At 50.5% G+C, this 13,909-nt stretch overlaps 1 protein-coding gene across 4 annotated transcripts in view; it reads right to left on the bottom strand.

The window, feature by feature from the left end:
- Nucleotides 1-13,909, bottom strand: part of foxp4 (forkhead box P4) — a 239,960-nt gene that overhangs the window by 82,306 nt on the left and 143,745 nt on the right. For all 4 annotated transcript variants that reach the window (XM_065000782.1, XM_065000783.1, XM_065000786.1 and 1 more), the window contains exon 4: nt 8,347-8,469. In XM_065000782.1, coding sequence (XP_064856854.1) covers nt 8,347-8,469 — 123 coding nt within the window. The remainder of the gene's footprint in view (nt 1-8,346; nt 8,470-13,909) is intronic.

Genomic DNA, 13,909 nt, shown 5'->3' with positions numbered 1-13,909 from the left:
GCAGGTGTAAAATGTGTATAAGTGTATAATGTGTATAAGTGTATAAGTGTATAATGTGTGCAGGTGTATAATGTGTATAGGTGTATAATGTGTATAGGTGTATAATGTGTATAAGTGTATAATGTGTATAAGTGTATAATGTGTATAAGTGTATAAGTGTATAATGTGTATAAGTGTATAGGTGTATAATGTGTATAAGTGTATAATGTGTATAGGTGTATAATGTGTATAAGTGTATAATGTGTATAGGTGTATAATGTGTATAGGTGTATAATGTGTGTAAGTGTATAATGTGTATAAGTGTATAATGTGTATAAGTGTATAAGTGTATAATGTGTATAAGTGTATAGGTGTATAATGTGTATAGGTGTATAATGTGTATAAGTGTATAATGTGTATAGGTGTATAATGTGTATAAGTGTATAATGTGTATAGGTGTATAATGTGTATAAGTGTATAATGTGTATAGGTGTATAATGTGTCTAGGGACAGATGTGCAAACATGACCCAACAGGAGTGTTCTCTCCCTCTAGGGAGAGAAGTGCAAACATGACCCAACAGGAGTGTTCTGTCCCTCTAGGGAGAGAAGTGCAAACATGACCCAACAGGAGTGTTCTGTCCCTCTAGGGAGAGAAGTGCAAACATGACCCAACAGGAGTGTTCTGTCCCTCTAGGGAGATGTGCAAACATGACCCAACAGGAGTGTTCTGTCCCTCTAGGGAGAGAAGTGCAAACATGACCCAACAGGAGTGTTCTGTCCCTCTAGGGAGAGATGTGCAAACATGACCCAACAGGAGTGTTCTGTCCCTCTAGGGAGAGAAGTGCAAACATGACCCAACAGGAGTGTTCTGTCCCTCTAGGGACAGATGTGTTGCTGAAGCCATGGAGAGACACACGTAGCTGTTTTTGTTTGACTTTTTTCCTTTAAAAAAAGTGATTTAATGTTCACCAGAAACACCTGGACAGCCCCGTAAATCTCGGTGCCCTACAGTAGCTGGCATGGAAAAGGCGTCGCCATAGCACCAGAGACACACTGTTATTTGTGGGCTGCTTGCTTATCGGGTTGGGGGAGGAGGGATGTGTTCTGCTGTGGCCATTTTGAAGGAGAATCAAGGTGTATCAGCCTGATCGCTAGAAATAAACTTTCATGTCGGTTGTTTGAAAAGGTCCTGAGAGCGATATATCCTAGGCGCTAAAATGAAACAAAAAAACATCGCCCAACACTGGGAGCGAACTCGAGATGCTCGGAGAGCGTTGCTCACCCCCCTGCGCCACCGCCGTTCACAATGCTCTAGCAAGCCGTGAGAATACTGATGATACTTGATGGTCCTTGCGCATCGTTTTTCATTATTTGGTTTTAAGGCTTCCCCAAACCATAGCCCTAACATTAACCACTCAGAGTGAATGCCTAAACTGTTAACCTGCCAGTTGTTTCTGTTTAATCCTGTAACCACGCAGAATTAAATAGACGTTCATCCATAACACGTCACATTTTGAAAGGAAGCTATGAAATCTTGTTGATCTTTATAGTCTGAAGTGAACAACTCGCCTAGTAACTGTAAAACGTAAAGTCATATGGTTTCAACCAGCCTGTGTTTCAGATCAGAGAAGATGAGGGAAGACAATAACAGGGAGCCACATTGGACTTCTACTGGCTGGTACTGTTACTACTGATGAGACACAGCCTGTTTCTGTTTGTCTGACTAACTGGGCTAGCTGCTCTGACAGCCTGTTTCTGTTTGTCTGACTAACTAGGCTGGCTGCTCTGACAGCCTGTTTCTGTTTGTCTGACTAACTAGGCTGGCTGCTCTGACAGCCTGTTGCGACAACAGGGGAATGTGTGTTTCTCTTTCTATTCCTCTGATTCTGTCCATTTCTCTTATTTATTCTTTGTCCCTCCCATTTTCCCCTCTGTCCCACCTCCCTGTCTTTCCATACTCCATAGGCAGAGTTAATCTCTCCTCTCCAGGTCAGTGGCTGCCTCCCATTTCAGACACACACACGCATGCACACACAAGCTAGGCTGGTGCTGTAGAGTTGTAAGAATAATTAAGTGATAATTAAGGTATTTTTTATGATGTGATTGAGTGGCTCTGTAGCATTAAGAGAGCCACTCACCTTGCCAGCCTATTACCAGCCTATTACCGTGACCTTGCCTTGACTAACACACCGAGAAAGAAACCAGATCAGCTGTGGTGTAATTAAAGGTTAAAGGAAAAGTCAAGGTTAAAACACCACACACACACACACACACACACACACACACACACACACACACACACACACACACACACACACACACACAGTGCAAAGTCTCCATGGGGATATGAAATGTAATGATCCAATGACTGATGTGGTCTGTGATTGCTGCATGTGGTGTGTGTGTACTGATTTGTGGCTGATTTGCTGATATAGACTAGGTGGCAGTCATGGTGTGGTTAATTAAGTGGGAGAGTTGTGTTAAACTCAAGTGGTTTTAAAAGCAGAGGTAAAATGGCCTTACACAAGTGTGTGTGTGAGCGTGTGTGTGTGTGTAAGTGTTTCACCCCCACCGCCTCTCTCCTCGTTAGAGTAAAAAGACCTGTGCAAGCTCTTCTTAACCATCTCATTCCCAGAGAGACAGCATATTTCCATTACCATCCATTTTGTCAGATCTTCCCACTGCAATTTATAATGGCCCAAAGAAACAATTCCTTATTAAATCTACTGTCTGTTCAAACCCTGGGCATATGTGTGTGTGTTCAATTTATCTGTTGTAGCCCTGCCTCTGTCAGAACTACTGTTCTGTCTACACACTTTTAATAGCTGCCTATTCAACACGTACAGGAGAGGAAGTGGGTGTACAGTCCATTCTGAAAGTATTCAGACACCTTGACTTTCTCCATATGTTGTTACGCTACAGCCTTATTTTAGAATGAATAAAATACAATCCTCTTCAATCTAAACACAATACCCCATAATGACAAAGCAAAAACAGGTTTTTAGACATTTTTGCAAATGTATTAAAAATAAAAACCTGAAATATCACATACATATTCAGACCCTTTACTCAGTACCTTGTTTAGAAAAATGGGAGAAACTCCCCAAAAGCAGGTGTGCCAAGCTTGCAGCGTCATACCCAAGAAGACTCGAGGCTGCCTTGAGTATGACGCTACAAGCTTGGCACACCTGCATTTGGGGAGTTTCTCCCAAAGTATTTTCCCCAGTCTGTGGTTATGAGCTCTCTGGAGCAGGTTTTCATCAAGAATCTCTCGATCCTGACTAGTCTCCCAGTCCCTGCCACTGAAAAACATCACCACAGCATGATGCTGCCACCACCATGCTTCACAGTAGGGATGGTGCCAGGTTTCCTCTAGATGTGACACTTGGCATTCAGGCCAAATACTTCAAGCTTGGTTTCCTCAGACCAGAGAATCTTGTTTCTCATGGTCTGAGAGTCCTTTAGGTGCCTTTTGGCAAACTCCAAGTGGGCTGTCATGTGCCTTTTACTGAGGAGTGGCTTCCGTCTGGCAACTCTACCATAAAGGCCTGATTGGTGGTGTGCTGCAGAGATGGTTGTCCTTCTGGAAGGTTCTCCCATTTCCACAGAGGAACTCTGGAGCTCTGTCAGAGTGACCATTGGGTTCTTGGTCACATCCCTGACCAAGGCCCTTCTCCCCTGATAGGTCAGTTTGGCCGGGCAGCCAGCTCTAGGAAGAGTCTTGGCGGTTCCAAACTTCTTCCATTTAAGAATGATGCAGGCCACTGTGTTCTGGGGGACCTTCAATGCTGCATAATGTTTTTGGTACCCTTCCCCAGATCTGTGCATCGACACAATGCTGTCTTGGAGCTCTACAGACAATTCCTTCAACCTCATGGCTTGGTTTTTGCTCTGAGATGCCCTGTCAACTTTGGGACCTTATATAGACAGCTGTGTGCCTTTCCAAATCATGTCCAATCAATTGAGTTTACCACAGGTGGACATCTCAAGGATGATCAATGGAAACAGGATGCATAAAAAAAAAACTGTTTTCACTATGTCATTATGGGGTATTGTGTGTACATTGATGAGTGGAAAAAATTATGTAATCCATTTTAGAATAAGGATGTAACGTAACAAAATGTAGAAAAAGTCAAGGGGTGTGAATATTTTTGTACATATTATTATATTACTTATGATTACTTATTATAATAAAGTATTTGTCACGCCCTGATCTGTTTCACCTGTCTTTGTGATTGTCTCCACCCATCTCCAGGTGTCTCCTGTTTTCCCCATTAGTCCCTGGTGTATTTATCCCTGTGTTTCCTGTCTCTCTGTACCAGTTCGTCTTGTTTTGCCAAGTCAACCAGCGTTTTTCCTAGCTCCTTTTTTCCCCAGTCTCTGTTTTTTCCTAGCCCTCCTGGCCCTAGCCCTCCTGGCCCTAGCCCTTCTGGCCCTAGCCCTCCTGGCCCTTCTGGCCTTAGCCCTCCTGGCCCTAGCCCTCCTGGCCTTAGACCTCCTGGCCCTAGCCCTCCTGGCCCTAGCCCTTCTGGCCTTAGCCCTCCTGGCCCTAGCCCTTCTGGCCTTAGCCCTCCTGGCCTTAGCCCTTCTGGCCTTAGCCCTCCTGGCCCTAGCCCTTCTGGCCTTAGCCCTCCTGGCCCTAGCCCTCCTGGCCCTAGCCCTTCTGGCCTTAGCCCTCCTGGCCCTAGCCCTCCTGGCCTTAGCCCTTCTGGCCTTAGCCCTCCTGGCCCTAGCCCTCCTGGCCCTAGCCCTTCTGGCCCTAGCCCTTCTGGCCTTAGCCCTCCTGGCCCTAGCCCTTCTGGCCTTAGCCCTCCTGGCCCTAGCCCTCCTGGCCTTAGCCCTCCTGGCCCTAGCCCTCGCCCTTCTGGCCTTAGCCCTCCTGGCCCTAGCCCTCCTGGACTTAGCCCTCCTGGCCCTAGACTTCCTGGCCCTAGCCCTTCTGGCCTTAGCCCTCCTGGCCCTGGCCCTCCTGGCCTTAGCCCTCCTGGCCCTGGCCCTCCTGGCCCTCCTGGCCTTAGCCCTCCTGGCCCTAGCCCTCCTGGCCCTAGCCCTTCTGGCCTTAGCCCTCCTGGCCCTAGCCCTCCTGGCCTTAGCCCTCCTGGGCCTGGCCCTCCTGGCCCTCCTGGCCCTAGCCCTTCTGGCCCTAGCCCTCCTGGCCCTAGCCCTTCTGGCCTTAGCCCTCCTGGCCCTAGCCCTCCTGGCCTTAGACCTCCTGGCCCTAGCCCTTCTGGCCTTAGCCCTCCTGGCCCTAGCCCTCCTGGCCTTAGCCCTCCTGGCCCTAGCCCTCCTGGCCTTAGACCTCCTGGCCCTAGCCCTCCTGGCCCTAGCCCTTCTGGCCTTAGCCCTCCTGGCCCTAGCCCTTCTGGCCTTAGCCCTCCTGGCCCTAGCCCTCCTGGCCCTAGCCCTTCTGGCCTTAGCCCTCCTGGCCCTAGCCCTTCTGGCCTTAGCCCTCCTGGCCCTAGCCCTCCTGGCCCTAGCCCTTCTGGCCTTAGCCCTCCTGGCCCTAGCCCTCCTGGCCTTAGCCCTTCTGGCCCTAGCCCTCCTGGCCCTAGCCCTCCTGGCCCTAGCCCTTCTGGCCCTAGCCCTTCTGGCCTTAGCCCTCCTGGCCCTAGCCCTTCTGGCCTTAGCCCTCCTGGCCCTAGCCCTCCTGGCCTTAGCCCTCCTGGCCCTAGCCCTCGCCCTTCTGGCCTTAGCCCTCCTGGCCCTAGCCCTCCTGGACTTAGCCCTCCTGGCCCTAGCCCTCCTGGCCCTAGCCCTTCTGGCCTTAGCCCTCCTGGCCCTGGCCCTCCTGGCCCTGGCCCTCCTGGCCCTAGCCCTCCTGGCCCTAGCCCTTCTGGCCCTAGCCCTCCTGGCCCTAGCCCTCCTGGCCCTAGCCCTCGCCCTTCTGGCCTTAGCCCTCCTGGCCCTAGCCCTCCTGGCCCTAGCCCTCGCCCTTCTGGCCCTAGCCCTCCTGGCCCTAGCCCTCCTGGCCCTAGCCCTCGCCCTTCTGGCCCTAGCCCTCCTGGCCCTAGCCCTTCTGGCCCTCCTGGCCCTAGCCCTCCTGGCCCTAGCCCTCACCCTTCTGGCCCTAGCCCTCCTGGCCCTAGCCCTCGCACTTCTGGCCTTAGCCCTCCTGGCCCTAGCCGTCCTGGCCCTAGCCCTTCTGGCCCTAGCCCTCCTGGCCCTAGCCCTCCTGGCCCTAGCCCTCCTGGCCCTAGCCCTTCTGGTTTTGATCCTTGCATGTCCTGACGCCGAGTCCGCCTGCCTGACCACTCTGCCTGTCCGGACCTCGAGCCTGCCTATCGCCTGGTACTGTTTGGACTCTGACCTGGTTTATGAACTCTCGCCTGTCCCTGACCTGCCTTTGTCTAGCCCTTTTGTTATAATAAATATTGGAGCTCAACCATCTGCCTCCTGTGTCTGCATTTGGGTCTCACCTTGTGCCCTTATAGTATTCAAACGTATTGTATCCCAACAATGGGACTGACATAGGCTTTAAGGGAACTCATACACTTCTGTAAGCGTCATTGAAGCTACAAAAATGTAAATGATCGACCTTAATATTTCATAACTATGCAACAGAACATTATGAACAGTAATTACATTTACACTCATGGGCGTCCCACTGGGTCATATCTCAATAACCCAGCAGTTTTTAAAGAAAACAACCCAACTAAGTGACCCAACACCTACAACCCAGCAGTTGGGTCAACCAAACAACCCAGCAGTTGGGTCAACCAAACAACCCAGCAGTTGGGTCAACCAAACAACCCAGCAGTTGTGTCAACCAAACAACCCAGCAGTTGGGTCAACCAAACAACCCAGCAGTTGTGTCAACCAAACAACCCAGCAGTTGTGTCAACCAAACAACCCAGCAGTTGTGTCAACCAAACAACCCAGCAGTTGTGTCAACCAAACAACCCAGCAGTTGGGTCAACCAAACAACCCAGCAGTTGTGTCAAACAACAACCCAGCAGTTGTGTCAACCAAACAACCCAGCAGTTGTGTCAACCAAACAACCCAGCAGTTGTGTCAACCAAACAACCCAGCAGTTGGGTCAACCAAACAACCCAGCAGTTGTGTCAACCAAACAACCCACAGTTGTGTCAACCAAACAACCTAGCAGTTGGGTCAACCAAACAACCCACCAGTTGTGTCAACCAAACAACCCAGCAGTTGGGTCAACCAAACAACCCAGCAGTTGGGTCAACCAAACAACCCAGCAGTTGTGTCAACCAAACAACCCAGCAGTTGTGTCAACCAAACAACCCACCAGTTGTGTCAACCAAACAACCCAGCAGTTGGGTCAACCAAACAACCCAGCAGTTGGGTCAACCAAACAACCCAGCAGTTGTGTCAACCAAACAACCCAGCAGTTGTGTCAACCAAACAACCCAGCAGTTGTGTCAACCAAACAACCCAGCAGTTGTGTCAACCAAACTACCCAGCAGTTGGGTCAACCAAACAACCCACCAGTTGGGTCAACCAAACAACCCACCAGTTGGGTCAACCAAACAACCCAGCAGTTGTGTCAACCAAACAACCCAGCAGTTGGGTCAACCAAACAACCCACCAGTTGGGTCAACCAAACAACCCAGCAGTTGTGTCAAACAACAACCCAGCAGTTGTGTCAACCAAACAACCCACCAGTTGGGTCAACCAAACAACCCAGCAGTTGTGTCAATCAAACAACTCGTTTTAGAGTGTGTGTATTTGCGTGTGGTGTGTGTGTGTATTTTTGTGAGTGTGAATGTGGAACTAATTTGCAAAGGTATGTGAGGTGAGAAGGTCGGGGGGCGTGTTTGGTGCTAGCAATGACAGCGTTGTGTTAAATATTTGACAGTTGTGTTGTATGTGTGGGTGTGTGATTGTGTGTTATGTGTGTGATGTGTGTTTAATATTTGACAGACTTGAGATGTTGCCTGCCAGGTAAGAGTGGTTGCCATGCCGAACCAAACAGAACAAACACACTCCCGCCTCCAACACACACCCAGATCATAGCACCTCATCACACACCCCTCACCAACCAACAACCAGGACATGTTAACTGGTGCCCAAAGACGGCTAACATAAGCTCTCGCTGGCTGCGAAGTGTGTGTATGGCTGAGTGTGTGGCTGGGTGTTACATTGCTAAAATAAGCATTTGTAAGTGTTTGGCTATGCTCACTGATGGGGAGGTGCTCGAGGACTAAACAGGCTTTATAGAATTGGCAAGTGTGAGACTGTGTGTGTGTGTGTGTGTGTGTGTGTGTGTGTGTGTGTGTGTGTGTGTGTGTGTGTGTGTGGGTGTCTGTGCCAGAGGATGTCAGCACCTCAACATAGACACATCTAGACATGCTGGGCTGGGTCTGAGCCCAGGAAGGAGTGTGTGTGTGTGTGTGTGTTACCTGCTGAAGCATAAGGGCCTGTTGTTGTTGCAGCAGGGCCTGTAGCTGAGGAGGGGACAGGATCTGCTGCATCTGTTGAGGACTGATCATCTGGGGGGTCAACATAGCCATGGACATTGGCACCTAGAAGGAGTGGACCACAGAGAGTTGCATATATAGCACACACACTCATATGTATGTGCACACAAGCACACACGCACGAACACACACACATCCTTGACACTGTGACACACACTGCTGGCATCGTGATAGAGTTGGCACTGTGTGTGTGAAATCGAAGAGAGATAAAACCTAGCGATGTAATCTCCCTATGGAATATAAAGTCTTATCTGCTCCAATAAACAGATGATTATGAGTCTCCATCCACACAATCAGGTCTTTGAGAGCAGAAAGGCACAACAAACAATCAGATCAGATGTTATCTGGGGAAAGGCTGGAGGCAGGCTGGGACACAGACACGTTTGGCAGCAACGGGTGATGCAGATTCTAAACACACACACACACACACACACACACATACACAGATTTGGCAGCGTGCAGTGATGCATCGGGATAGCAGATACGGCGCAATGCTAATCTGATTACAAACATACTGTGACTGAATGGAGACAAACTAACCGCTCAGAGAATAACACACCACTGACAGAGTAACAGAAAGCATTGGTGATATCCTCTGGCCAGGAGCTAACGCAAACAGCATCCACCTGTCGATTGAACACACATACAAGCACGTACTGCATGGTACGCACACACATCCACCTGATGATGAAGTGCTTTCCTCCTCAGTCAGTGAATTTGCCTTGAACACTACAGATTTCACAGCCATCAAGTAAACTCCACAGTCAGCCCACAGAGAGAGAGAAGAGAGGAGAAGAGGGGAGAGAAGAGAGGGAGAGAGAGAGCGAGAGAGAGAGAGAGAGAGAGGGAGAGAGAGAGCGAGAGAGACAGATAGAAATAGACAGATTAAAAGAGAGAGCAAGACAAATCCATGCTGTTGTTGAGTCCTACACTCTTAGAATTCGTGGTGACTTCAGCAACCCTGGAGTTCCTCAAGGGTTCCTGAGTCAAATGTTCATATTTACACCTTTGGTCAATTGCGTGGTTCTTGGAGGAACCTTTAATTGTTCAATGTAGAAACCTTCCTGGAGGAACCCTGGAGTGGAGGTGTGGCTTAGTAGGGGCGTGGCTTTAATATATATATCTCTATGGGCCACCTGTTAGAGTCCATGTCATTCCTGTTCATCTGTTCTGTTGTATTGTCATCCCATATTAAGGTTGAACACTGATAGTTTTGTAGCTTTAATGAGTCTAACAGAGGTGTATGAGTTCCTCAAGAGCCTATGCAAATCCCGAAGTTGGAATAGTTACCACTTTATTACTGTGTGTAATCAGCCATGTTAATATTATTAATATAGTAGAATATGTAATATGCATAAATGTTCAAGGAAGATTTTAATTTAGCCAACTTAACATGGTGAACAGGAATGACATAAGCCACCCCTCCAATGATAGGCTGCTACCCCCCAATATATTATTAAAAAGGTTTCAATTGAGCCCTTCCCATCACAAAAAGGATCCGGGTTTCAACCTTCACACAGAAGTTCCTTGAAAACCCCTTTTCAGAGGGGTTTTGGCAACCCAGTGTGGGAACCTAAAAGGTTCTTGCAGGCACTTTTACAGCTGATACCCAGCAGGTGAGCTATGATCCTCTTTCACGAGAGATGAAGTGAAAGAGAGAGATGATAACCTCTTCCTTTACAGCCCACAGCTCAATAGAAATAATACTCTGTGCTCAATACAAATAAGGCCTGTTAGGAAGAGATGGCTGCTTTAACAGAGATATACGACCCTGGGTTAGAACCTCCCGTATATGGACATTAATCTCAAATCCCCACGTGGAAAAACACAGCTTTTCTCTCTCTTCCTCTCTCCCCTCGCTCTGTTTGTTTCTCTCTCTCTCTGCCGCTCTCCTCCTCGCTCTGTCTGTTTCCCTCTCTCTCTCCCCCTCGCTCTGTTTGTTTCCCTCTCTCTCTTCCTCTCTCCCCTCGCTCTGTTTGTTTCTCTCTCTCTCTGCCGCTCTCCTCCTCGCTCTGTCTGTTTCCCTCTCTCTCTCCCCCTCGCTCTGTTTGTTTCCCTCTCTCTCTTCCTCTCTCCCCCTCGCTCTGTTTGTTTCCCTCTCTCTCTTCCTCTCTCCCCTCGCTCTGTTTGTTTCTCTCTCTCGCTGCCGCTCTCCCCTCGCTCTGTTTGTTTCTCTCTCTCGCTGCCGCTCTCCTCCTCGCTCTGTCTGTTTCCCTCTCTCTCTGCCCCTCGCTCTGTCTGTTTCCCTCTCTCTGTCTCTGCCTCTCTCCCCTCGCTCTGTCTGTTTGTTTCTCTCTCTCTCTGCCTCTCTCCCCTCGCTCTGTCTGTTTCCCTGTTTCCCTCTCCTCTCGCTCTGTCCTCTCTCCCCCTCGCTCTGTCTGTTTCACTCTCTCTGCTCTGCCTCTCTCCCTCTCTGCCTCTCTCCCCCTCGCTCTGTCTGTTTCCCTCTCTCTGCCTCTCTCCCCCTCGCTCTGTCTGTTTCATCTCCCCTCTCTCCCCCTCGCTCTGTCTGTTTCCCTCTCTCTCTGCCTATCTCCCCCTCGCTCTGTCTGTTTCACTCTCTTTCTGCCTCTCTCTCGCTGCCGCTCTCCTCCTCGCTCTGTCTGTTTCCCTCTCTCTCTGCCTCTCTTCCCCTCGCTCTGTCTGTTTCCCTCTCTCTCTGCCTCTCTCCCCCTCGCTCTGTCTGTTTCACTCTCTCTCTGCCTCTCTCCCCCTCGCTCTGTCTGTTTCCCTCTCTCTCTCTCTCTCTCCCCCTCGCTCTGTCTGTTTCCCTCTCCCTCTCTCCCCCTCGCTCTGTCTGTTTCCCTCTCTCTCTGCCTCTCTCCCCCTCGCTCTGTCTGTTTCCCTCTCTCTCTGCCTCTCTCCCCTCGCTCTCTCCCTCTCTCTGCCTCTCTCCCCCTCGCTCTGTCTGTTTCCCTCTCTCTCTGCCTTTCCCCTCGCTCTGTCTGTTTCTCTCTCTGCCTCTCTCCCCTCGCTCTGCTCTGTCTGTTTCCCTCCTCTCCCCCTCGCTCTGCCCTCTCTCTGCCTCTCTCCCCTCGCTCTGTCTGTTTCCCTCTCTCTCTGCCTCTCTCCCCCTCGCTCTGTCTGTTTCTCTCTCTCTCTGCCTCTCTCCCCCTCGCTCTGTCTGTTTCCCTCTCTCTCTGCCTCTCCCCCTCTCTGCTCTGTCTGTTTCCCTCTCTCCTCTCTCCCCCTCGCCTCTCTCCCCTGTCTGTTTCCCTCTCTCTCTGCTCTGTCTGTCTTCCCTCTCTCTCTGCCTCTCTCCCCTCCTCTGTCGCTCTGTCTGTTTCACTCTCTCTCTGCCTCTCTCCGCCTCACTCTGTCTGTTGTTTCCCTCTCTCTCTGCCTCTCTCTGCCTGTTTCTCTCCCCCTCACTCTGTCTGTTGTTTCCCTCTCTCTCTCCCCCTCGCCTCTGTTTCCGCTCTCTCCCCTCGCTCTGTCTGTTTCTCTCTCTCTCTCTCTCTCTGTCTGTTTCCCCCTGCCTCTCTCTCTGTCTCTCTCCTCTGCTCTCTCTCTCCCTCCCCTCTCTCTCTCTGTCCCCCTCCTCTCTCCCCCACTCCCCTCTCTCTCTCTCTCTCTCTCCCTCCCTCTCTCTCTCTCTAACTCTCTCTCTCTGTCTCCCCCCCCCTCTCTCTCTCTGTCCCCCTCTCTCTCTCTCTCTTCTGTCTCCCCCTCTCTCTCTCTCTCCCCCTTCTCTCTCTCTGTCTCCCCCCTCTCTCTGTCTCCTCATCCCCCCCTCTCTCTCTGTCTCCCCCCTCTCTCTGTCTCCTCTCTCTCTCTCTCTCTCTCTCTCTCTCTCTCTCTCTCTCTGATATTGGCAGTCATCTGTTTGGCAGCGCTGCATGGCTGCGCGTCTCCCTGAGCAGTCTATTTATTTGCTGCCTGAGGGGCGGCAGGGGAGAGAGGGAGGGAGAGAGAGATAAACAGAGAGACAAAGAGGAAGAGCTGTCAGTGGTAAATTAAATCTGTAAAGGGCTGATTTGACTTTGTAAACAAGATTGGCCATAAATACTAACACCCTCCCTCCCTCCCTGTGTTATCAGCTGCAGCCTGTGTGTCGGGCCCTGTCCAATCCCTTATTGTAAGCTGCCATATCGTGATCAAACAAGCCATCCATATCACAACACACTCAGGGAGAGGAGGGGAGAGGGGGAGACTGAGAGGGAGGGTGAAGGTAAGGGGTAAAGGGAACAAGGGTAGACAGGTACAACAAGGGTGGGTGCCAAGAGATCAGCGTCTATCGACCTGTCTTTCTGTGTGTCTGTAGAGGGAGAGTGACCCCTTATTGTTTATCTGACATCCACACAGAGAGGATCACAGTGACAACACACACACACAATCAACTGGGACCTGGGCATTAGGAGGGCAAATGATAGTGTGAGGGGGGTGAGGAAGGGTGAGGTGGGGGTGAGCAGGTGAGATGTTGTGGGTGAGTAGCAGGTGAGGGTGAGGAAGGGTGAGGTGGGGGTGAGCAGGTGAGGCGGCATGGGTGAGGAGCAGGTGAGGAAGGGTGAGGTGGGGGTGAGCAGGTGAGGGTGAGGAAGCGTGAGAAGGTGAGGGTGAGGAGCAGGTGAGGAAGGGTGAGATGGGGGTGAGAAGGTGAGGGTGAGGAGCAGGTGAGGGTGAGGAAGGGTGAGATGGGGGTGAGCAGGTGAGGGTGAGGAGCAGGTGAGGGTGAGGGTGAGGAAGGGTGAGGTGAGGGTGAGGAGCAGGTGAGGGTGAGGAAGGGTGAGAAGGTGAGGAGCAGGTGAGGGTGAGGAAGGGTGAGGTGAGGGTGAGGAAGGGGTGATGTACGCTTGGTGTCACAGCAGTTTGAATCCGCCAGCACTGCCGGTGCTGCTCGTCACTCTTGGCTAGAAAATGAAAACCTGTAATTAATTGCTCTTGTGCATCCCATTCTTTCCTCCTGTCAAACACACACACAGTCTCTTCCGCTAACAACCCATACATTCTATTTTATACACATGCTCATTGACATTTTCAAGTTGCTGGCGCAATTATTACTGTAGTTCTAGCACCTTTCTGTGTGTTGCCGGACACACTGGTGGCAAGTCTGAAAATGTGTTTGTGTGTGTGTCCGTTCATGTGTGTGTGTAGTGTGTGACTGGGGCTGAAAGCTGAGTTGTTAAGGTTTGATGCTGTTAATTGCCCCTATAATCTAATATCACAAAGCGGTGTGATTACGGAAGCGCGCAGTGCGTCGGCTATACCTCGCCACCGCCTCCCAGCGCCAGGGAGAAAACAAAAGGGGCGCCATTAGCGGTTTGACGGGCCCTAACAAAAGACGCTCACAATGTGGAATTATATTTTCATTCGGCTTTGTCTCTCCCTCTGAATGATTTCTTCCCTTTCATTGTCCTGTGAATAGGGGAGAGAGTGAAAAGCCAGGCAGTTTGAAGTCAGCCATTTATTAAATGTATTTCATTTTCCCCTCTCCTCTCTCTTCTTCTTTCTTCCCTTGGCGTTGCATGTTAATTTAAAAGAGAGA

The sequence above is a fragment of the Oncorhynchus nerka genome, linkage group LG2 (genome assembly GCF_034236695.1).
Source record: "Oncorhynchus nerka isolate Pitt River linkage group LG2, Oner_Uvic_2.0, whole genome shotgun sequence".
In the NCBI taxonomy this organism is placed as follows: domain Eukaryota; kingdom Metazoa; phylum Chordata; class Actinopteri; order Salmoniformes; family Salmonidae; genus Oncorhynchus; species Oncorhynchus nerka.
The sequence above is the reverse complement of the archived record's forward strand: the minus strand, read 5'-3'. Positions and strand labels throughout refer to the sequence as shown.